The sequence below is a fragment of the Sinocyclocheilus grahami genome, unplaced genomic scaffold, assembly GCF_001515645.1.
Source record: "Sinocyclocheilus grahami isolate Dianchi unplaced genomic scaffold, SAMN03320097.WGS_v1.1 scaffold354.1, whole genome shotgun sequence".
In the NCBI taxonomy this organism is placed as follows: Eukaryota; Metazoa; Chordata; class Actinopteri; order Cypriniformes; family Cyprinidae; genus Sinocyclocheilus; species Sinocyclocheilus grahami.
In genome coordinates, this window is record NW_015505533.1 from 113,621 (window position 1) to 138,274 (window position 24,654).

At 40.4% G+C, this 24,654-nt stretch overlaps 1 protein-coding gene across 3 annotated transcripts in view; it reads right to left on the reverse strand.

The window, feature by feature from the left end:
- Positions 1-24,654, reverse strand: part of LOC107548742 (prickle-like protein 2) — a 94,983-nt gene that overhangs the window by 12,401 nt on the left and 57,928 nt on the right. For all 3 annotated transcript variants that reach the window (XM_016229544.1, XM_016229546.1, XM_016229543.1), the window contains exons 4-6: positions 14,599-14,736; positions 14,052-14,255; positions 13,699-13,885 (exon numbers count right to left, since the gene is read on the reverse strand). In XM_016229544.1, coding sequence (XP_016085030.1) covers positions 13,699-13,885; positions 14,052-14,255; positions 14,599-14,736 — 529 coding nt within the window. The remainder of the gene's footprint in view (positions 1-13,698; positions 13,886-14,051; positions 14,256-14,598; positions 14,737-24,654) is intronic.

A 24,654-nucleotide genomic window follows, 5' to 3' on the forward strand; every position in this document is an offset into this window, starting at 1 on the left:
CTAAACAAACTTGGTGCAAGAGTGCTAAAGGACAACATATACTTCTCCCTCCGTCATCCTTCAGTAGTGTGTGCCAAACTACTCAACCTGAATGGCACACACACACCTGGACAGAGTATGAGTGACCACAGGACTTCATATCAGCTTCCGAGTCATCATGTGGTTGACACATCCCACAAGGACACTGATAACACCACGCAGCTACAACAAGCCCTGCTCATGGACACCATCACGGCTGAGCCCTGCCCACAGAGCTCATCACAGACAGACTGTGACGTATCAGAACAGCTCCAAGACTCAGCATCCAAGGATGACTTTCTGGAAAACAGCCAGGGAAGCCAGGACAACATATTTCAGCCAACAGAAACAGCAGAGGCACAGCCCATCTCACCAGACACATTATCCCTCTCTCCAGCATCGCCACTTCTAAGCTTCTCACAGAAAATGGAGGAACTGGTTTATGCTGGGACCAGACTCTCCCACTCTTTTGCTGCAAGCCCCCAATTATCAACTAAAAAACGGCGGGCCCCACAACCCCCCAAACCCCTGGGGACCGCCACTCTTTTGCTGCAAGCCCCCAGATATCAACTAAAAAACGGCGGGCCCCACAACCACCAAAGCCTGTGGGCCCAGCTTGTCCTCCTCCTCCAGTGAGAGCTCTCCGGCCGCTGCCACAATGTCAGGGCCCAAACCCTCCATCTGCTGTAGGTGAATCAAAAATAACTGATAGCAGCTCTCAGTGATATGTGTCGGGTCCCTGCTATAATAGCAGCAACATTCACAAATGTTTACAGAACAAGCGGGAACCCAGTGTGCCTGTAGTTTTGTCCATTTCTGTTTTATCACTTGATAGAAAGTCTAAGGCCTTCTCAAGCCGCACGGCTGACCCATCTAATCTGCGACCTGTTATGCATCAAACTAATATTGCTGTTGAGACAAAATGCAATGCCATCAAGTTAGCATTTTTAAACATTCGCTCACTAAAAAATAAATAATTTCTAATCAATGACTTAATAACCACAAACAACCTGGATTTTATGTTTCTAAACGAAACATGTCTAGAAGACAGCTGCAGTGCAACGGTCCTCAATGAAACAACCCCTCCTAACTTTACTTTCATGAGTGTTTGCAGGAATGTTAGGAGAGGTGGAGGTGTAGCTGCTCTGTTTCAAGATGTCTATCAATGCAAGCAAGTGTCATTTGGTCAGTACTTGTCTTTTGAATATCTAGGGATTGTGTTGAAAGGTGCTCCACGCGTTCTGTTTATCATTATTTACAGGCCTCCTTTGCTGAAGAGTTCACAGAAAGAAGAGTTCACAGAAATGCTATCAATGATTTCCTCAGAATTTGACTGTTTTGCTATTGCAGGGGATTTTAATATTCACATTGATAATGCAGAAAACAAAACTACAAAAGAAATTATAATTGTTTTAAGCACTTTTGACCTGATTCAGCATGTGCATGAACCCACACACAATCGTGGACATACTCTAGATTTAATCATCAGTAGAGGTCTAAACATTCCATCCATTGTTATGAAGGACTTAGCACTATCTGATCACTTCTGTATTTTCTTTGATTTATTGATCTCTGTTACCACTGAATCTAGATCTGTCTCTGTCAGAAAGAGATGCATTAATGAGAACACTAGTGTGCTATTTATGGAGGCTATATCTTTAACACCAAACATTTCTGCAGACTCTGTTGATCTTCTCCTTGATTCCTTTAACTCAAAAGTGAAGAATGTTATTGATGACATTGCTCCTTTGAAAGTCAGCAAGAAGACTGGAAGACAGAAATCAGCTTGGAGAAAATCAACAGCAGTTCAGAGTATGAAAAGACAATGCAGAAAAGCTAAGCGGATATGGTGGAAGACGAAATTTGAAATTCACTATAGCATATATAAAGACAGCCTTCATGCTTTCAATGTGGAACTAGGCAAAGCTAGACAGTCATTCTTCTCAAACCTTATAAACAGTAACTTAAACAACACTCGCACTCTTTTTGCTACTGTTGAGAGACTGACAAACCACCCAAGGCAGATTGCCAGTGAAATGCTCTCCGACAGCAAATGCAACGAGTTTGCTTCCTTCTTTTCTGAGAAGATCAATAATATCAGGAATATACTGCAAACACATACCAGCTTCGTCAATGTGTCTGTCACACGACTCTGTTCCCCTTTCAGGCTCTGTCTTTACATTTATTTTGAAAGATGAAGCTCGCAATTATGGTAAGGGACGTTACATTTCCGACGAGTGCTTGCGGTGTTCAGCCAATCACAATGCACTGGGTCAGCTGGCCAATCAGAGCAGACTGCGTTTGTCGGAAGGAGGGACTTTGTAGAAAACGAAGCGTTTGAGAGAGGCGGGGCATAGAGGACCTTTTTTTTTTTTTGAAAAAGAATGTGTCTTTTGAACATTAAAGCATGTCAACATATTCTGTTACACCAAATACACAAAATAATTATCTTTAAAAATTGGAATCAGCTTCCAGAAGAGATCAGATGTGCTAAAACATTAGTCACATTTAAATGCAGACTCAAAACTCATCTGTTTAGCTGTGCATTTATTGAATGAGCACTGTGCGATGTCCGAACTGATTACACTATATTTTATGTATAATCGTTTTTTATTCTTAACCATTTTAAATTCATTTTAAACCTCTTAAATACATTTTTTTATCATTTTCAAAGTTTTTAAATTAAATTCCTTGTTTTATTGATGTGATTATTTTTTTCTTTTCTTTTATGTAAAGCACTTTGAATTACCATTGTGTATGAAATGTGCTATATAAATAAACTTAAACCTTAAATTATTTAGTGTTAGTGCTAGCAACAGTTCGTATTGCCTATTAGACACATGCTGAAACAGACGGTCTCCTGAAGACAAGAAAGAGGATGACATTTTGCACAGGTGCCCTTATATACTTATGGTCACACCAGCATGACATCAAAGGCTGCCACCTGCAAGTGTCAAGTTCAAGTTCATTGTCATGATTAGACTCACTCTTCAGACACCGGTCATTCCCCATACATGACAGTTCTTACATGTAATGAACCTTTCCATAGTTCCTAGAACTATTGGCGGAAGTTCCCACTTGTTGGCGTGTTCGCACCATAGGAACTAGGTACGTATTTAGTTCTAGGAACTTCATTTGGGGGAAATAAATTAGCTTCTACTTCAGAGTGGGGTCTAAAACAGTTCTACCAGTGATGTAAGTGTACACTGATTGGCCAAATGCATATGAAACACCGGCTACCAGGCATTTTTAAAAAGCCATGTAAACATATTAACTCCACGAACATGGAAAACAGAGATAACGGCATTTACCTGCAGTGTTGTGTACTTTTATCAGCCTCGATGATAACATTGCAAGTTGTAATAGGAGATTTAGTCAGATTTTCGTGCTCTTTTAATCGTGTAAATTGTGTTTACTTTCTATCTCCATTATCACAAAACCATCAACAAACATCAAAAACTGCTCTAATCACAGCGTCCTTCATTCACCGGCTGTAGATGTTTATAAATGCCGCAAATAAAGATGTCACTATCTGCTGCTTTAGAGCTCCTGCTGCCGGTGTGAATGCAATCAAGAAAACGGCTCAAGGGAGAAATTGGTTCACTAGGAATGACCCTGCTGGCTAGTTGCTAGACCGAAGTTATTAATTAATATAATATGGTATATTTATATTATTTACATTTCAGCCCTATTCATATTATGAATAAACAAAAAAAATTAATTTGTTAAAAGTGCAATCTAGATTTTAGTCATAATGAAATAAGTAAATGGATATATATACGTATATATATATATATATATATATATATATATATAAATATTTATGGTAAAGAGTAAGCCAAGAGACAAGAAAAAAATAGAGAGGTAAATCAGCGTAAAAAGGAAAAGAGGCTTCTTTGCCGATCCCCTCTCTCCTCCCAGTGCTTTCCTGTTATCTCTCTACTGCCCTATCTCAATATAAAGGCATAAAAGCCCATAAAAATAACAACAACAAAAAATAACTGAACCAACTGGGCAGTTGACTGGTCTTGCAGTCGCTGTCCACACCAAGAAGTGAAAAGTTTCCACTTCAAAGCATACAGTTTCCGTATGGCGGGAGCTCTGGACTGGGGTATGGTCTCAACAACCTCAGTTGAGAGACTGGATGCTATGAGCTGTGCCCCCTCAGGGGCCATGCCCACAGCTTCCATAATTCCTGGCGGGGGTGAAGGATGGTGCCCCCCACCTGAGAGAGGAGGTCCCTCCTAATTGGAATCTTCAGCGGAGAGCCGTCGAGAAGGGCCACAAGGTCCGTGAACCATACTCGGGCCGGTCATAACGGGGCTACTAGCAGAAGTACTCTCTCCAGAACTCCCGGGAGCAGAGCGATCGGGGGCAAAGCATACAGATGAAGCCTCGGCCACGTCTGTACCATGGCATCCAGCCCAAGCGGAGCTGGATGTGTGAGGGAGAATCAGAGTGGACAGTGTGTCGTTTCCTTTGACATGAATAGATCCACTTCCACCTGGCTGAACTCCCTCCAGAGGAGCTCCACCATCTCTGGGTGGAGCCTCCATTCCCCGGGCCTCAGGATGTCTGCTCCCTGATTGAGATGCCCAGGGATGTAGACTGCTCTGAGTGAGAGGAGCTTTCCCTGAGCCTACTGGAGGATCTGGTGCACCAGCCTGTAAAGGGGGTGCGAGCGCAGACGCCCCTGCCGGTTGATATAGGAGACCACCAATATGTTGTCTGTGCAGAAAAGCACATGATGTCCCCTCTGGTCTGGAAGGAAGTGTTTTAGAGCTCGAAACACGGCCAGCATCTCCAGGCAGTTTATGTGCTATGATGAGATGATGGCCTTCTCACAGACCTTGGGCAGAGCCATGATGAGATGATGACCCTTCTCATTCAGTCCCACGATGTTAGAGTAGTTCTTGACTGTAGGGCTGAAGAGTCGGGATGAATACGGTTTCTCCCACGATCTTGAAACTTCGGCATGGAGATCGGTAGAACTCGTTCAGATCGTCTGACAGTTGTTGATTCTCCACAGTGCTGGGGGATGGTGTCTTGTAATTGGTGATTTCTTTCAGACTTTTCCACACTGATGCTGAGTCACTGGAAGAGAATTGAATCCTTATTTTTTCAGAATAATTCCTCTTTGCCACTCTGATCTCCTTTTCCAGTGTGTATTTAGCCTGTTTATACAAGACATTAGGCGCGTTTCCATTACCCTTCAAATTGAGCAAATTGAAATTGCGAATTGAAAATACGCCTAATGGAAACGCGTAAATTTCGCAAAAACGGCCATATATTGCAAAAAAGTTTTTACGCTCGCATGAGGTGGTTTTTCAGGCAATGCGAAAAAGGATTAATTCGCAAAACTGCAATGGAAACAGCTTTTTCGCATTTACAGGTCACATGGCATATGTAAAAAGTCATATGATCATTCTTCAATGTACTATAACCTCCAAGAAACACTTCATAAGTGGCCGCGCTCCAGTATAAGGTGCTTTCCCAACTATTAATACTTAGACAATTTACACTGCACACGTCTGCGGTGCAGTGTGGCTCTGATACGGTCACTGAAGCTGATTACGGCAAATCAGTGCTTGTGTTAATGTTTTTATACAGTCTATGGTTTATTCCAGTCGCGCCACGCACATTTCTGAAGCGGCTCTCTTTGCTGCTTCTGTAAGGATACATGCATAAGCCTCCTTTGAATAAATATAGCCAAAATCCGTCAAAATCCCACCAAAATCCGTTGCCATGACTTATCGCGAGAGGCAAAAGTTTACGTTTTAGCCGCATAACATTGGTTAATGGAAACGCCATCATTTCGCAATACTTTTTTATCGACATTTATAAAATATCGCCAAAGTTTTGCGCAAATCTGTAATGGGAACGCGCCTATAGTCCCCCTTCTTGTAAGCATCTTCTTTGGCCTGACGGAGCTGTCTGAGTTTTGCAGTGAACCATGGTTCGTCGTTGTTGTAGGTTAAATGAGTTCTTGTAGGAATGCACATATCTTCACAGAAACTGATATAAGATGTTACAGTCTCTGTGAGCTCGTCCAGATCGGTGGCAGCAGCTTCAAAAACACTGCAATCAGTGAGGTCAAAACAAGCTTTTAAATCCTGCTCTGCTTCATTAGTCCATCTTTTTACAGACCTTAATACAGGTTTAGCTGATTTCAGTTTCTGCCTGTAGGTCAGTATAAGATGAACCAAACAGTGATCAGAGAGCCCCAAAGCTGCCCGTGGGACGGAGCGATATGAATCCTTTATTGTGGTATAACAGTGATCCAATATATTACTGTCTCTGGTGGGACGTGATGTTCTGTCTGTATTTTGGCAGTTCACAGGAGAGATGGGCTTTATTAAAGTCCCAGAGAATGATTAAAACAGAGTCCGTGTGTTGTTGTTCTGTCTCTGTGATCTGATCAGCGAGTTTTTGTAAAGCGGAGCTCACGTGCACTTGCGGAGGAATGTAAATACTGACAAGAATGAATGAGCAAAACTCCCGCGGCAAGTAGAAAGGCTTATAGTTAATGAAAAGCGCTTCTAGATCTGAACAGCACATCTTCTTTAAACACAATAGTGTATCGTCGCCGCATGATTTCCCCGTTGATTCTGCGTTGCGATCCGCTCTAAACAGCTGAAAGCCCGGGAGACTAAACACGCTGTCCGGAATGGCGTCTTTCAGTCAGGTTTCCGTGAAACACAGAGCAGCAGAGTTTGAAAAATCCTTATTTGTCCGGGAGAGCAGAAGGAGTTTGTCCATTTTGTTGGGTAGAGAGCGGAGGTTCGCCAGATGGATGCTAGGCAACGGCGTTCTGAATCCGCGCTGCCTGAGCTTGACGAGGGCGCCGGCTCGCTTCCCCCATCTGCGCGTCCTGAAGCGCAATGAATGAGCAAAACTCCCGCGGCAAGTAGAAAGGCTTATAGTTAATGAAAAGCGCTTCTAGATCTGAACAGCACATCTTCTTTAACACGGTTACATCTGTACACACCACCTCTCATTGATGTAAAAGCATGTATCGTCGCCGCATGATTTCCCCGTTGATTCTGCGTTGCGATCCGCTCTAAACAGCTGAAAGCCCGGGAGACTAAACACGCTGTCCGGAATGGCGTCTTTCAGTCAGGTTTCCGTGAAACACAGAGCAGCAGAGTTTGAAAAATCCTTATTTGTCCGGGAGAGCAGAAGGAGTTCGTCCGTTTTGTTGGGTAGAGAGTGGAGGTTCACCAGATGGATGCTAGGCGTCGGCGTCCTGAATCCGCGCTGCCTGAGCTTCACGAGCGCGCCGGCTCGCTTCCCCCGTCTGCGCGTCCTGAAGCATCTGAACAGCGCCGCTGCTCCCCCGACTACAATGTCCAGCAAAACATCAGAATAATCGAAAACCGGTGAAATATTGTGTGGTGTGTACTGCCGAATGTCCAGCAATTCGTCTCTGGTGAAACTGATTGCAGGGATATAATTAAAGACAGGACAAACTAACAAAAATATAAAAACAACGCCACGGAGGCAGCCATCACTGTCGGCGCCATCTCACGTTATCATGAGAGTGATAACGTCATCATCTTACATTATCATTATAGGGTGGATGTGATGTGTACACACACTGCCAACAGACATTTATGTTAAAACAACATGTAAAAGTGAATTTTGCATCCGATGACTCCTTTAAGAGCTCTCTCTACTAGGGGAACTCTTTAAGTTGGAGCTATTTGTGTCATGGTGAAGAGTGCAATCTGGATCCAGTTAAGAGTGCGAACTGGATCCACTGCCCTGTTGTTCAGTGCTGTAATTTTTAGCGGTGTTCTTTGGAGGGCGCGGCTCCAGCTACACATAAGTTTACACAGCACTGATTGCTGCTGCATCAGTTAATAGTGTTCATTTGGGGAGGCTCACTGGCTCACTAAACAGGGCTTTCGCACCGCATAGTTCTAGGAACTTAGTTCTAGGAACTAACCAGCAGGATTGTTCCTAGAGAACCAATTTCTCCCTCAAGCCATTTTCCAGGAACTCTGAAGTGGCCAATAGTGAAGTCTTCATTTGCGGCATTTACAAACATCAACAACCGGTAAATGGAGGACACCATGATCAGAGCTGTTTTTGTTGTGTATCATGGGTTTCATGATAACGGAGATGTTATGTAAACGCATAGTTTACGCGATTGAAAATCTGACTAAATCTCCTATGACAACTTGCAGTGTTACATATAATCAAACCTGAGAAAAGAACAACGCTGTAGATAACAGGTACATGACGTTATCACTGTTTTCAATGTTTGTGGAGTAAATATGTTTACATGGCTTTTAAAAAATCCCAGGTAGCCGGTGGTTTGTATGCGTTTGGCCAATCAGCGTACACTGTGTCACTGGTAGAACTGTTTTAGACCCTACTGTGAAGTAGGAGCTAAATTAGTTCCCCCAAACAAAGTTCCTAGAACTAAATATGTTCCTAGTTCCTGCGGTGCGAACTCACCAAAAAGCAGGAACTTTCGTCAGTAGTTCTAGGATCTATGAAATGGTTCCTCTGGTGTGAAAGCCCCTTATGGCTTTGGGGTATAGTGTTCCAGAAGTGTTTTTTTTTTTTGCACAAATAATGCAATACCTTAGAGGGCGGTACTAGTGCCATCAGCCAATTCTATACAGGCTTCATACAATCATCACACCTGGAGAGTGTTTACATAGCATTAGCTTCTGATGCAGTATCTCGTACCTTACTCAGGGAAACTGGGTTTCATACATAACCAAAATATTATGTTCTAGTACTCTTTGATTGTAGGAAATGTAACAGGATTAATTTGCCTTCAGAAATTCCTAAAGATGAACGGTCTGATAAAAGGAATCTTTTACAAACATTCTCAGATAGTATGTTTTCAATGTTTGTGGAGTAAATATGTTTACATGGCTTTTAAAAAATCCCAGGTAGCCGGTGGTTTGTATGCGTTTGGCCAATCAGCGTACACTGTGTCACTGGTAGAACTGTTTTAGACCCTACTGTGAAGTAGGAGCTAAATTAGTTCCCCCAAACAGTTCCTAGAACTAAATATGTTCCTAGTTCCTGCGGTGCGAACTCACCAAAAAGCAGGAACTTTCGTCAGTAGTTATAGGATCTATGAAATGGTTCCTCTGGTGTGAAAGCCCCTTATGGCTTTGGGGTATAGTGTTCCAGAAGTGTTTTTTTTTTTTGCACAAATAATGCAATACCTTAGAGGGCGGTACTAGTGCCATCAGCCAATTCTATACAGGCTTCATACAATCATCACACCTGGAGAGTGTTTACATAGCATTAGCTTCTGATGCAGCATCTCGTACCTTACTCAGGGAAACTGGGTTTCATACATAACCAAAATATTATGTTCTAGTACTCTTTGATTGTAGGAAATGTAACAGGATTAATTTGCCTTCAGAAATTCCTAAAGATGAACGGTCTGATAAAAGGAATCTTTTACAAACATTCTCAGATAGTAAACGGGCTTCTGTTACTTCTGCCATCTTGATTTGATGAATTCAATGTGGACAACCACAAGCTATTGCAACATGATGTGATATAACAATGGACACAACAGGTATACACTCAAGCTGTATCCGAAATTGCCCCCATACCCTTATATAGTGCACTATTTGAAGGGACAGTCATCTAGCATGGACTAGAGAACACCCATGCACTGTGAAAATGCAGTATTTCCAGCAAATTAAGTGCCTAAATCAACTCACACATTTTCATTCACTCCTTCAAGTGGACTTTATTTCTGGACTAATAGTGATGAGGCTATAGAGGGCTATATTGCACTACAGCTATGGTGTAGTCCCAATTCAGAATAATTTACTTTAGCACTATCAAAATTTTGTACTAACATTTTTTTTTAACAAATATTATTGTTCCCAACTGCAAATAGCACTTTTAAAACTTCTAATAATATAATAACACACCTATAATAATAATATGATAATAGAAAATATTTATAAAATACCACATGGATGCTGAATTCTGACAATCAAGACAGTCTAAATCCTCTTTTCCACCGAAATTACCTGGAACAATTTGTCCCAGGAACTTTTTTCCCTGCAGACCTGTTGCTGTTTGCATTTTCATCGCAGTCTAAAGTACCGAGAAGATTAGGCAAATAGTTTGGTGACATAAGTCTGCACGCGTTTCTCAATACCAAGTATGCAAATTTCGGACTTGCACCCTCTGTAGTTCAGACTTCGCAAGTTCGACTCGGGAGTGTCGACTTGCGGACGGGACCACGCAAATCCGGTAATTCTGCAAATGGAACAGCAGCATACTTGATTACGTCAGTCAGCTCGCCTTGGCTGCAATTTTCCTCACTGGATTTACAATAAGACGAAATATGATATCAAACACCACTGCCTCTTTTTGTTTTCATTTAAACATATTAATAGCGCGCAGAAATATAGTTCAGGGAACGTACCTACATTACAATGAAACGAAATATTATATCAAACAGTATTGCCTCTTTCCATTTTCATTTTAACATATTAATATATTAATAGAATAAAGACCAAAGGTTACCTGTTAGATTTACCCTAAACAAATTATATCTTATGTTTAACCACTACAGAGACATCAGAGCCAGCGGCAAATGTCAGAAGGACTAGCTGAGTTGAGGCTGCTCTCGTTGGGATACATGAGCCCTGAGCGCCCACTGATCGCGTGGAGCTCACGTCTCCGAAATAAAGCGACGCACATTTTCAAATAGGCGCTATCTTTATAAATAAATGGCAGATTTGAGTTTTAAACTACTACATTCTTGCCTGAAATACTTTTTAAACTACATTTCATGACACAATAACAGTAATATTTAAAAGAAATATGCAAATATATGCTGGTTAAAATATAGTAGGTGTGTTTGACTTCATGCAACGCTGCGCAGACTGATCGACGAGATTAGCCACTTGCAGTCGGGGGCAGAATTGAAAGTGGAGAAAGTCGGACACTTTCTGCTCCCGGTAGTGACGCACTCGCTGTGTTGGCATACTCTATCACAGATGAAGTGAATAACATGGAATATTTGTCAAATACACAGATGTTTCAGAAACGTTTTCATGAGCAACAGAAATACATTTTATATACTGCTTAATACAGCGCCATCTGTTCAAGAATAAAGTTCAACATAAACATATACTATTTAAATACCAATAGTGGGGGAATATATGCTTTTATCAGTGTTTTTTTGATAAATGTTACTCAATATAACATTGCAATTACAGTAAAAAAGCTTTTACTGTTTTAAAAACAGATTTGTGATCAGTATTGGAATTGAAGATGTTAGAAACACGTCATCATTGTCATGTGGTGAATTTGCTCAATCGTGAAACAGCTGTGTCATCATCAGTGCTCCTGCAGTCGCTCTGAAAAAGCTGCACCAGCTGAGTCAGCCGGCTGCTCTCGAAACACTATGACAGTGACAGTACTATGTACGGTGACAGTGACGTGGCATCGGCACCGGTTCAAGTCGGACAAAATTTCTACAAATATATGCTGGTTAAAATACAGTAGGTGTGTTTGACTTCATGCAACGCTGCGCAGACTGATCGACGAGATTAGCCACTTGCAGTCGGGGGCAGAATTGAAAGTGGAGAAAGTCGGACACTTTCTGCTCCCGGTAGTGACGCACTCGCTGTGTTTGCATACTCTATCACAGATGAAGTGAATAACATGGAATATTTGTCAAATACACAGATGTTTCAGAAACGTTTTCATGAGCAACAGAAATACATTTTATATTCTGCTTAATACAGCGCCATCTGTTCAAGAATAAAGTTCAACATAAACATATACTATTTAAATACCAATAGTGGGGGAATATATGCTTTTATCAGTGTTTTTTTGATAAATGTTACTCAATATAACATTGCAATTACAGTAAAAAAGCTTTTACTGTTTTAAAAACAGATTTGTGATCAGTATTGGAATTGAAGATGTTAGAAACACGTCATCATTGTCATGTGGTGAATTTGCTCAATCGTGAAACAGCTGTGTCATCATCAGTGCTCCTGCAGTCGCTCTGAAAAAGCTGCACCAGCTGAGTCAGCCGGCTGCTCTCGAAACGCTATCGCGGTATTTTGATGCCACACGTGACAGTGATGTGGCTTCGGTGCCGGTTCAAGTCGGACAAAATTTCTAACCAATTACAGTAAAAAAGCTTTTACTGTTTTAAAAACAGATTTGTGATCAGTATTGGAATTGAAGATGTTAGAAACACGTCATCATTGTCATGTGGTGAATTTGCTCAATCGTGAAACAGCTGTGTCATCATCAGTGCTCCTGCAGTCGCTCTGAAAAAGCTGCACCAGCTGAGTCAGCCGGCTGCTCTCGAAACACTATGACAGTGACAGTACTATGTACGGTGACAGTGACGTGGCATCGGCACCGGTTCAAGTCGGACAAAATTTCTAACCGGCATGCACTGCTTCAAGTCAGCCGCCGATCAGTCTGCGCAGCGCTGCATGAAGTCGAACGCACCTACAGTTGCATGAACTCAACCAATCAGCATGTTCAGCACCCAAGTCCCATCCCCGAAAGTTCCAGACATTTGAAAAAGTACTACCAGGGACTTTCTGAGGGGGGAATTTTTACCCGGAACTTTATTTAGATCCTGGTTCCTGCGGTGGCAACACACCGAGTACTGGCCCAAAGTCCCTAGTTCCTGGAGAAAGTTCCTGCGCTGGAAACGGGGCTTAAGGTGTACTTTATTTATTTTTTTTAAATGCACATCTAAACTAGCTTCATAAATAAAACAAAAATGCTCCATAATCAATTAAAGCTGTGGTCAATTATTGTTTTACATAATACAATTATTGTTAGTTTTTGTCCCTAGCACTTTCAAACACACCCAAGCAAGTGAGGTATCACATATTGACCAAAAATAGATACACAGTTAACAGTTAATATTTTTGCACTGCCTTTATGAACTAAACTCAATTTGATGAAATGCAATTTAAAACAATCCGTGCAAAAAAGAAAAAAACTGTTAAAATTATTAAAACAAAGAAACTGTTACAACAGAGAAGCGGAGAACAAAAAAACGCCAGCGTCCTCTCTCGTCCTACTCATATTATTGTAAAATGCATCATCTGGGCAGTTTTCACCAAATGTTTTATGAATAGTGCGAATTCAAACAAACTACTTATTCAGCATGCTTTTATTGCAATATTTTATTGCATTATTCATGAATTGCTTTTATTCTACTACATAGTAGGGAAGTAGACATATTCAGATGTGGGGTGACTCTCTGACACAAATGCAGTCCAACCATACTTGTAAGTGTAATCTGTAATTTAGGGCTAATTTAGTGTAATTTAGAGCTCTTTGAGTAAAAATTATCAAACAGCTTAAGTTTGTGAATAACAGTCAAAAATAGCAGTCTAAGGAAACACAACAGCAGATTCATGTCATGGAGATTAGAAATGCAAATGGCTGTGCATTCATGTATGTGCATCCATTCATTTATAGATAGCTATAAGATATGTGGGTATGTGTGGAATCTACTGTGATCTTAGAAAAAACATGTATAATATATTTGTTCATTTTGCTGCATGCAGTGCTGATTTGCAGCACTCATTTGTGGGATCATTTTTATTATTCTACCTGAATAAAAGCAAAACACAGAAGCTGTTGTACTGTAATGAGGGAAGAAAGAAAACAAGATTCATGGAGGTCCTTCCTTACCTATGTGCTCTCCACAAGAGTCACAGTATTCTGCATAAAGTGACTCAAAGCAGTTGCAGCAGTGAGGATGTCCCTCACGCATGATGTAGCGCTGACCTCCTAGTGGGGCCTCACACTCATAACAGCAGAAATGTATCATGTGCCAGTGCTGTCCCTCTGCTTCTGTGCACTCATCTGCAAAGATAATCTACAAAAAGAGATACAAATTAAGTAAGGAGTTTTATATTCTGAAGCAAGGCTTTTGGGTACTGGCTTGTCAAAGGTAACCTACAGGAAATGTGTAGGCATGCTAACGGGATCAAGGTTGATTTCAGCCAGTGGACAGATGCTTGGACTTTACACTGTTGGCTTACCTCATCACATGCTGAGCAACGTGGCTTGAGTCGTTCAGCATGGTGGCGGCCACAGTAGATCTTGCCATCCAGGTAGAAGTAGATGAGATCTACCAATAACTCAGAACACACACAGCACACGAAACAGTGAGGGTGCCAACACAGGCCATGGCCAACCCGTGAGGCAAACACTGCAATGTCACCACCGTTGATCTGGTCTCCACACTGTGTGAGAAGGACATGATGTCATTTGGCAGCCTCTCTGCGTAACATGCCATGTTTAATCATTACTGAAAAATATACTGAAACATTTTTATTACATCTAGGGTTTGCATGGCAATTCATTTTTTCTAATCCTGTTCACTAGTCCAGAAAAGTAATTCACTGGTCGATCAGTCAATGTTTAACTTTACTGGTGGTGGCCACATAGTGACTATCAGTGAGATGACGAGGGTTAGAAATGGAAGCTTGCATCTCCACTAAAAGATGAATACTGTTTTCATTGTCATAAATGTGTGCCAGGTTAGGGTAAGGTATATGTGGTGTTATTTAGTACTCGTATATGTACCTGTTCACATATAGCTCCAGTTACAGTGAGGGGTAGAGGTCGGACAGTGCCTCTGCCTAGATTGTCTCGCTTTCGCTGGTTACTGAAGATCTTTAATTCCCGCTTTTCTTCTTCATCCAGTGAGGTACAGTAACGAACCTGACATCAGTACACATCATCAGTAAGTAAGCTTAATCAAGGATCAATTACTGTAAATTTTTACTTTCATTTCATTTCATTTCATTACTAGATTCATTCAGTGGTGTTATAAAATGCTGATGAACAAGCACCTGTGACTAATAAGTCAAAAATGATTAAATCCCCATGAGAAATATTCAAAACTAATGTAATACAGAAATTACAAAGTTAGGACATGACCATTGGACAGCAAAGTGCTCATTGGGTTAGCGGGGTCAGAAAAAAAACAGGTGGAGAAGAAAAGACACATGTTAACTGCAAAAGTATTAAGAATTAAGGTGAAGAATTTGGTGTAGAACCATCAAGAAACCATCTTTTTCATGCTCCAATGGACAATAACACATTAATCAAGGATCATTCATTTCAAATTTTTACTTGATGAGATTCATTCAGTGGTGTTATAAAATGCTGATGAACAAGCACCTGTGACTAATAAGTCAAAAATGATTAAATCCCCATGAGAAATATTCAAAACTAATGTAATACAGAAATTACAAAGTTAGGACATGACCATTGGACAGCAAAGTGCTCATTGGGTTAGCGGGGTCAGAAAAAAAACAGGTGGAGAAGAAAAGACACATGTTAACTGCAAAAGTATTAAGAATTAAGGTGAAGAATTTGGTGTAGAACCATCAAGAAACCATCTTTTTCATGCTCCAATGGACAATAACACACAAAATTATGTAAGTCTTAAATTATCTAAAAAGTCCTAAATGACCGTAAAGAGGAGAAAATCAGATGCATGTCAGGTTTTAAAGAGACAGCACTGCTTTTAAAGTAAAACCTGCTGCAGTCTGTGTAATTGATTTAAATCAAAGAAGAAAAGAAAAATAGTAATAACTCAGTGCTTTGCTCGCTGATTCACTTTTGTAGCTTAAATAAAGATTCAATTAAATATTTAATTTATATTTTATGCATATACTATTTATATGTTTATGTGAGGATTAAGTTCACTTAAATGAAAAGTTGTTATATTTTTCTACACCTATTAAATGTTTAAATAATGTCCTTCAATTATACTATAATGTTGAATGGCTATAAAATAATGGCTAAAAATTGAGGGAAAAAATACATTTAATAGAGACATCAGTAGCAGTCAATATTGGTATCTTTTTACTTAGTAGTCTATTATTATTGTATAATATACATTGTATACAATAATAATAGACTACTAAGTAAAAAGATGCCATTAAACACATATTTAAAATATACCATCTGTATGTTGTTTATACATTAATTTGGAGATTCGATGTGAATATAAATATATTAAAATGAATGCTGTCAAACGATTAATTGCGATTAATCGCATTCAAAATAAAAGTTTTTATTTTTACAGAATATATGCGTGTACTGTGTATATTTATTATGAATATATAAATACACACACATGCATGTATATATTTAAGAAAAATATGTTTATATGTTAAATATATTTATAAATAATATGAATTATATGAATATACATATATGCATGTAAATACATGTAAATATTTTCAAAATATATACATGCATGTGTGTGTGTATGTATGTATATATATATATATATATATATATATATATATATATATATATATATATATACACAGTAAATATACACAGTACGCACACATACAGTATATTATGTAAAAAAAAAAGTTTATTCTGGATGCGATTAATCACGATTAATCGTTTGACAGCACTAATTAAAATGTGATTCTTTTTCGAGGGAACTCGAACCGCATCCTCTAGCGGTCGCTATGGGGAACTAAACACAGCAATAACATTGGCCAGGCGACAGCCTGTGACATCACTACTGGTGCAGCCACAGTATGAAAGAGCACCAGGAGAATATGTCATCCTCTTCACTGCCATTTGTCTATGTTAGCAGCTAAGCACGACTAGGAGTGCATGTTCTCTCGTCAGAGGCTTTGCTCTGATACCCGTGATTTCACGCGTCTTATGTGTTGTGTGTGTGGGTGAGAAGCAGGCGCGTTCAGCTCTTGAGGGAGTTGAATGCACTCATTGAATTCATTGCGCTCATTTCTTGTGGATAAGCATGAATTGAACATGTTCGACTCACAAGGAGGCAGATTCTGCTCATTGTGATGCATTTGCAGGAATACTGCAAGGTTGAGTGCTTCACCATTTACCTGAGATTGTAGACAGCATTTGCATGAGTGCATTTGCCTCTTGTGGGAGTTAACCAAACTCATAGCGATGCATTCGTGTGAGTGGTTTCTGTTCTAGCTTGATTTCCCGAGGAAATCTAGCACTTGAACGAAGCATGGTTAGCTCCCGTGGGAGCTGAATGCATCCTACGTGTTGTGATTGCAGTGAGAATTCTCTGCCTATCGCCCACTGTTCGAGTCCCACTGTTGACGAGGCAATTAATCAGACTATTTGCAGGATTTATAGGTGGAGCATGGAAGGGAACTGACAGGAAAATGTTTCCCTATCAGTAATGTTGATGTTTCTAATTCCTTATACATAAGAAATTGTATATTGTGGATATCTAATCTGCAGTTGTTGGGACACATATGACTCATTTAAAGTCCTCATCAGTTAGCAACATTATACTGCATGTATATGACATATACATGCTGAGCCTATGCTGTGTGCCTTTTCTTTTATTTCAGGTTTGTATGGCTCTCTGTGAGCCTCCTCTGTCTAAGAGTCGGGGGTTGTAGGCCCCGTGTGTTGGGACCTGCCCCACCCTGGGGACCTCTTGGGCTGTATGGCCTGCTACTAGGCCTTCTCAATTAGGCTCCTCCTGTTTCTCAAGTCTAGGTTTGCGAGCCTCCTTGATGCTTGGCCCTGAACTGAGCTGGTGCTCTTTTACACGTGAGTGGGTTTGGTAGAGCATACCATGCTTTCTGGGGCTAGGAACTTGACTGTACTCCCCTCGTGCTCCTGAGGACCACCTGTGGTGGGTGAGTAAGATCCATTTCATTACCAAGGATACTGTTATCGCTAATGTTCTTGCTAACCTTAGCTATATCTTCCAGTGCACCTGGGGCCTTCATTCTTTACCACTGACTTTCAATACTGGGTAGTAGGGCCCCCTTCCGCCCATGGGCCTCTCCTGTTGAAAGTCAGGAGATAAGGGCCCCACTTGGCCTTTGTTCTGGTGAACTCATGGGTTTCTGTGGTCTTTTAGACATCCCCAATTAGGTTCTCTTTAGCCCAAGGTGTAGGCCTTGGGTTGAGCCGATGCTCCTTACCTGTTAGTAGGTTTAGTTGAGCATTCCGTTGCCCAGTGGGCAAAAGCCTGAATGTACTTATAATGATAATAATAATACATTTATTTTTATATAGTGCCTTTAAAAGTTAATTCTCATAGCACTTTACACTTAAGAGGATACAAATTTAAAAGAAAAAATAAAGTAAAGCGGTAGCAATAAAAACCCATAAAAAACAATGTAAGAGAAAATCAACCCCAACACCTTACAAATCACAGATAAAGAAGCCTAAAAATTTGAGTTTTCAGAGAGCATTTAAACACATTAAAGGATTCTGCATGTCTAATATTATAGGGGAGAGAGTTCCTGAGTTTTAGAGCAAGAGAGGAAAATGCCCGGTCACCCATAGAGCGTAGACGAGTTGAGGGAACAGTCAAAAGGCCAGAATCAGGGGAACGGAGAACACGCCTAGGAGAGTAAACAGTCAGAAGTTTTGATAGATAATGAGGTGCCAAACCATGCAAGGCTTTATTCATAAGCATGAGAATTTTGAAGTCAATACGAAACCTAACAGGGAGCCAGTGTAGGGATTCCAAAATTGGAGTGATGTGCTCCCTAGTTCTGGTCCCTGTCAGGATTCTAGCAGCTGAGTTTTGGACATACTGCAGTTTATTTAGCGTAGTCTTTGAAACACCTACAAGCAAACCGTTGCAGTAATCGATGCGGGAGAAAACAAATGTATTGATCAGTTTTTCGGCCACAGTAAAGGATAGCATGGGGCGTATTTGTGCAATATTTCTGAGATGAAAAAATGACGTTTTAACAGTGTTCTGAACATGGGGGTCAAATGTTAAATGAGCATCAAATATCATCCCCAAGTTCTTTCATTGTGTTTGAAATTCCAAGACGGAAACATCTACAGTAAGTGTTAAATGTCCAGCTTTACGTAGTTGGTGGGTTGAGCCAATAAGCATAACCTCTTCTCACTGTTAAGGCAAATACAATTTTGAGACATCCATATTTTTATCTCAGAGATGCAATGTTCCAGGAAAGCAACAGCTGGATAGTCACCCGGTTTTGAGTGAATATACACCTGGGTGTCATCTGCATTGTAGTGATAGTTAAGACCAAGAGATCTAAGGAGATGACCAAGAGGGAAAATATACATGCAGAAGAGTAAGGGACTCAGAAGTGATCCCTGGGGTACCCCACATTTTAGACTTGTATCCACCCATGGAGACAAACTGCCTGCGGTCTGAGAGGTAAGACTTGAACCAATTTAATGCAGTCTCTGTAATACCAAACACAGATTCCATCCGAGAGAGTAAAAGAGAATGATCAACCATGTCAAAGGCCGAGCTGAGATCAAGAAGAATCTAAATGGACAGGCAGCCAGAGTCCGCAGCAAGTAACAAGTCATTAGTGTCCTTCACTAATGCGGTTTCTTTGCTATGAAATTTACGGAATCCAGATTGAAAAGGCTCAATCAAATTATTAAGTGTAAGGTGGGTATGTAATTGAGATGCCACAATTCGCTCCAGAATTTTTGCTAAAAAGGGAAGATTTGAAATGGAACGGTAATTATTGAAATTGTCCAGGTCAGTGTTAGTCTTTTTTGGTACAGGGGTAACTAAAGCGATTTTGAAAGGTGCAGGCACAACACCAGAGCCCAGGGAGTCATTAACAATACTAAAAACGACAGTGCCTCCACAGGCAAAACATGCTTTAAATAAACATGTCGGTACAGGATCAACTATGGAGGTGACAGCCCTCATCTCAGAACTTCTTTGCCCAGAGAAATTCAATCAAGCGTGGAGAAATTTGAAAGAGGGGCTCCAGAGAATTGAATGGTATTGAGAGCAAGATCAGCCAAAACAGAAGTAATAGTCATACAGCTTCGAGCCTTATCGGTCTTAGAACTGAAAAAAAAATCAAGGAACCTATCACAGAGATTAGCCGTAATGGGTATGCTGGAAGAACTTTTGCCTTTAAGGATTTTGTTAATGACACAAAACAATTGTCTGGGATTACTTTGATTATTTACAATTATCTGTGAGATGTACTGAGACCTGACAGATGCAATCTCTACCTTATATTCATTTAAGTGGTCCTTCCACGCTAGGGGATGAACATTCATGCCAGAGAGACGCCACCTATGCTCCATCTTACGCCAAGCTGCCTTCTTGGAGCGCAGCTCATCATTGTACTAATGAGCAGAGCGTACATAGGACACAGTTCGAGATTTCCTAGGTGCAAAAGAGTCCAAAGCAGAGAGGAGAGCAGAATTTAACACAGAGACTTTGTCCTCCAGGGAGTCAGATGGAGAGAGACCACTAACAGATGACTCGGTAAAAGCAGAGAAATTCTGAAGATCAAATGATTTCCATTTACCATAATTTACCATTTGTGTAGATTACATTTTTGTACATGACAGTTCCATATTAAAAAGGATGGCCAAGTGGTCTACAGAGGTAGGCAGTGACAAAAATGAACTATTGGTAATCACTAGATCCAAGGTGTGACCCTTGTTATGAGTAGAAAAGTCCACTAGTTGTTTCAGATCAAAACACTCTAAAAGAGACAAGTCCTTTGCTCTCCTCCAGGGACTGCCTGGACCTCTGGAGAACCACGCCAACCTGTTTGCCAGCTGAGTGTTTTTTGTCAACATGGATGGTAAAGTCCCCCAGGATAAGAGTTCTCTCAAAGTTAAGGCACCACATGGACAACAAATCAGCAAATTCTGATAAGAATACTTCATTTGACTTTGGAGGTCTGTAGATAGTAGCAATAACAGTAGTAAAAGGTTTAGAAACAGTCAAAACTAGACATTCAAAAGAGTGAAATGTGTGGGTAACCACAGGACTTATTTTTATACGTTGATTAAACAACACAATGATAACCCCCCCCCCCCACCAGAGGGTTTTGGGGAGTCAAACAAACCATAACCAGTGGGGGTAAGTTCATTAAACAAAAGTCCATCAGACTGGCTGTGCCAAGTTTCCATTAAGCACACCAAATCAAGTTCATTTTCCACAATAAAATCCGATAAGATGAGAGACTTATTGTTTACCGAACATGCATTAAAAAGCACAGATTTCACCTGAGGCAGGGCTGTAGAGGATAGCGATGACTGCTCTATGCATTAAAAAGCTGACAAGTTATTCAAATCATCGTCAACACACACCAATCAATGATTTTTGCCGATGAGGAGTGAGTAAACCTGCGCTATGATGCGCGGTGTATATATCGTAGAGGTCGCAGAATATCAACATTACAGCACAGTTCATATGTGTCGTTAAATAGATAATAATTCCTCTTTAGATTCAGTAGATTGCGGGCAGTGTACATTAAGGCCATGAAGAGGGAATCCTCAGCGGCAGAAGTCTTGTTGCTGTATAAATCCTGATTCCAGCAGTAGAAGTGATCCCCGCAGATATAACTGACTAATTAAAATGCCGTTCTGCATTACGCTGAAGAGGGAAATAACTGGGCACTTTCCAAAGCTCCAAAAAGCCACTGCACTGGATCGCAGAAATGTTAAAAACAATAAAACAGAAGAAAGGAGCGGCAGCCAAATGCGCCAGCATTCCCCTTCAACCAGAAATTGTGTTTTGGAAAACGTCCCTCGTGCTCCTGAGGGCTGCTTGTGAGTACATCTCTGGTACAGAATCCTGGTTCTCTTGATAGTTGCAGGTTGAGCATGGCATTACTCCTCTCACTCCCAAGTGATATTGCGTACTCTGCTCCCTGATGACCGTGCCGGGTGTTTTGGCTTCAAGAAGCCACCCTGGCCAGGACGCTCATGAAGTGAGCTAATTCATATTTTATTCTGAGGGGTTGTTTGAGATTTAAGCTCCCTGTAGCCATGCTGCAGATGTACTGAGCTTGAGTTCTCCTCTCATTGAGTTGCTAAGTAACTCCACTCTTGAAATTCCACTCTGCAGTTATGACAGGTCATGAGGCCCATGATGTACCTCCCTGTTATACTGCCCTTACAGTTGAACCGGTGAGACTCTCCTCTCTTTGAAAACTCTCCTTTTTAAGTACACCATTTTCCCTGAGGTAGTGTGATGGTACTCCTTTCTTTCTAAAGGTCTATTATTGAGTACTCGCTCTGAGGAGCCTAATCATGTGCATCTATGGCTTTGTGTCCTGACCTGCTCTCATGGTCGAGCTGGCATTGCTTCCCTTGGTCCTAAGGGTGGTGCAAGAACCTGCCGCTCCCACAAGCCTCTTCACCAGGCTCCTTTTGAGCCTAGCTGTACCTCTCCCTAATGTACTGAGGTGTGAGATTGAGTGTTGAGTGTGAGTTCTCCCCTCAATCTGGGAGTCAAGAACTTCACTCCTGGAGCCCCATGCGCAGTTATATCAGGTTGAGAGGCCTCCTTTCTGTCACCCTGTTAGGCTACCTTTTGGTTGAGCTTGGTAGTGCTCCCCTCACTGCAGGATGATTACCTATGAGCCTGCCACTCCCACGCTGAGCATGTGATTTCACCTCTCAATCTGAGAGTCAAGGACTTCACTCCCGGTGATCCATGTGCAAGTCATAACAGTTTGTTAGGCCATCTTTTGCCTCCTTGGTGGGCTGTTCTTATTGTTGAGCTTGGCAGTGTTCCCCTAACTGCAGGAGGGTCATCTATAAGCCTGCCGTTCCTGGATTGAGCATGTTCTCCTCTTGATCTTGAGAGCTAAGAACTCTGAAGAACTCCCTGGGGCTCCATGAGGCAACAATATCAGGTAGATTAGGCCTTTCCTAGCTGGCCTCCCAGATGACTGCCTCTGTGCTCATTACATGCTGCTTCACGGAGCTCCCATCATGTGATTGCCCATATGGTACCCTATTTCCGATGTGGGTCAGACCCCGGTTCTCAACTTAGGTCCCACTCTAGATGTGTATCTTCAGTGATACCATGACAGATGTTTCCCGCTTAGACTGGGCTGCAGCCAGATATGTTCAGATATGATTGGTGGTGGTTGAGAAGAGACCCCCCCCCCACTTGATTGTAAAGTGCTTTGGGTGTACAGCAATACACAATAAAGTACTATATAAATGCATCATTCATAAATGCATCATTCATTCATTCATATGGCTGCCAGTTCAAGGGATCTAGGGAAAAGATCCCATGAGAAGTCTTCATCTTGAATACAGTAGGCATTTTTTTGCCAGGTTAATAAGACATTTGTCTCAATATATAGCCAGTAATTTTATTTGCTACATTAAATTGCTACATAAATCTACAATATTAATAACTAAATAATAGATCAAAGTAGTGTAGAATTTTCTTGAAACGATCGCGTGAAGAATCTAACAAATTTCCACATGCATAGTCAAAGCGGTTGTTAAGGACAGTGCTGATGTATTTTTTGTGTATTCCAGAGGTTTAAAGGATAATAAAGTCAAGTGCGCATGTTTAGCCCTGTTGTACCCTATATTGTATTTTTTATTTCTTGAAAAAAAAAGAATACCATATCCTGTTGCCATGATTTATTGCAGGGTCTGAAATAATTGAGTATACCGTAATTCTAGTGCATAGGTCTTTAACCCTGGTCCTGCAGACCCACCTGCTAAGTGTAGTTTCAACCTGCTCTAAAGCTGAAGAGCATGATTTGCTGGTTTAGGCATGTTTTATTAACCCTTGTGTGCTCCTCATTTGGGAGTCACACTCATGGTCTCTGCGGGCAAAATTGACCGGACACCAGAAATGTAACTTTTTTTCTCTCTTCAGTAAAATCAATCTAATATATTTTTGTTCAATATTAATATTATTATTATTATTTTTGTATTTTGAGATAATTTTTTGGTGCTAATTAATATTTATGCAATAATTATGATCAGTTCTTCCCATTGAAAATAGTAAAAAAAATAATAATAATAATTTTTTAACAATTTTTCAATTAATGCAGTATATCAGATTAGAAATAGAGACTAGGCCTTTAAAATCCAATTTTTGAAGGCAGAATAGCACCTCCTGGTGAGAGCATTTCATGATGTAACCACAAGATTCCTGTATAGGACTCTATAGAGAGGCTTGTGAAATCCCTAGTTGTTTTTATACATAATTGTTTACTTTTATTATGTTGTGGATTTAAATGTATATTAAGTCATTCTCAAAGACTACTTTTTGTCAAGGTTTATATTTTTTGTTATTTTAATTGTTGATTTGAAGTGTAGGTTTTTGCATTATTATTACTACATTCAAACCTGAACACAGAAAGCATTTTGTTACACAAAACATTAAAATTCTATAAAAATGTAACAAAAATTAACAGGAATGCTTTACCAGAGCTTAATCCTTCTTGGTCTGATCTGATTTTAACCTCTTATTTCAGTCTTCTTACTAGGGCTGTGAATCTTTGCGTAGACACGAATCGATTCGATTCACGATTCACGATTCATAGGTTTTTGATTCGATTCAAGAACGATTTTTGCAAATTTAGAAGATTCAACCATAGGTTAGAGAGAGAGAGAAAACACTTTTGTCCATTGTTAGATACTAGTTTAATGATGCTATGGCTATATTTTTTTCCTAATGGCAATTTTATGATGGTTTTATATACTACAAACAATCAATTTTCTGCACAGAATAAGGTAGAAAATATACTTTATAGTTTCTGTACTGTAATAAATGATATGTCAGTTAGCACTGCATCATTTATAAATGTTATTTATTTATTGTGTTTATTCTCTTAACGTTTCATCAGATCATTCTGCTTTTTATAC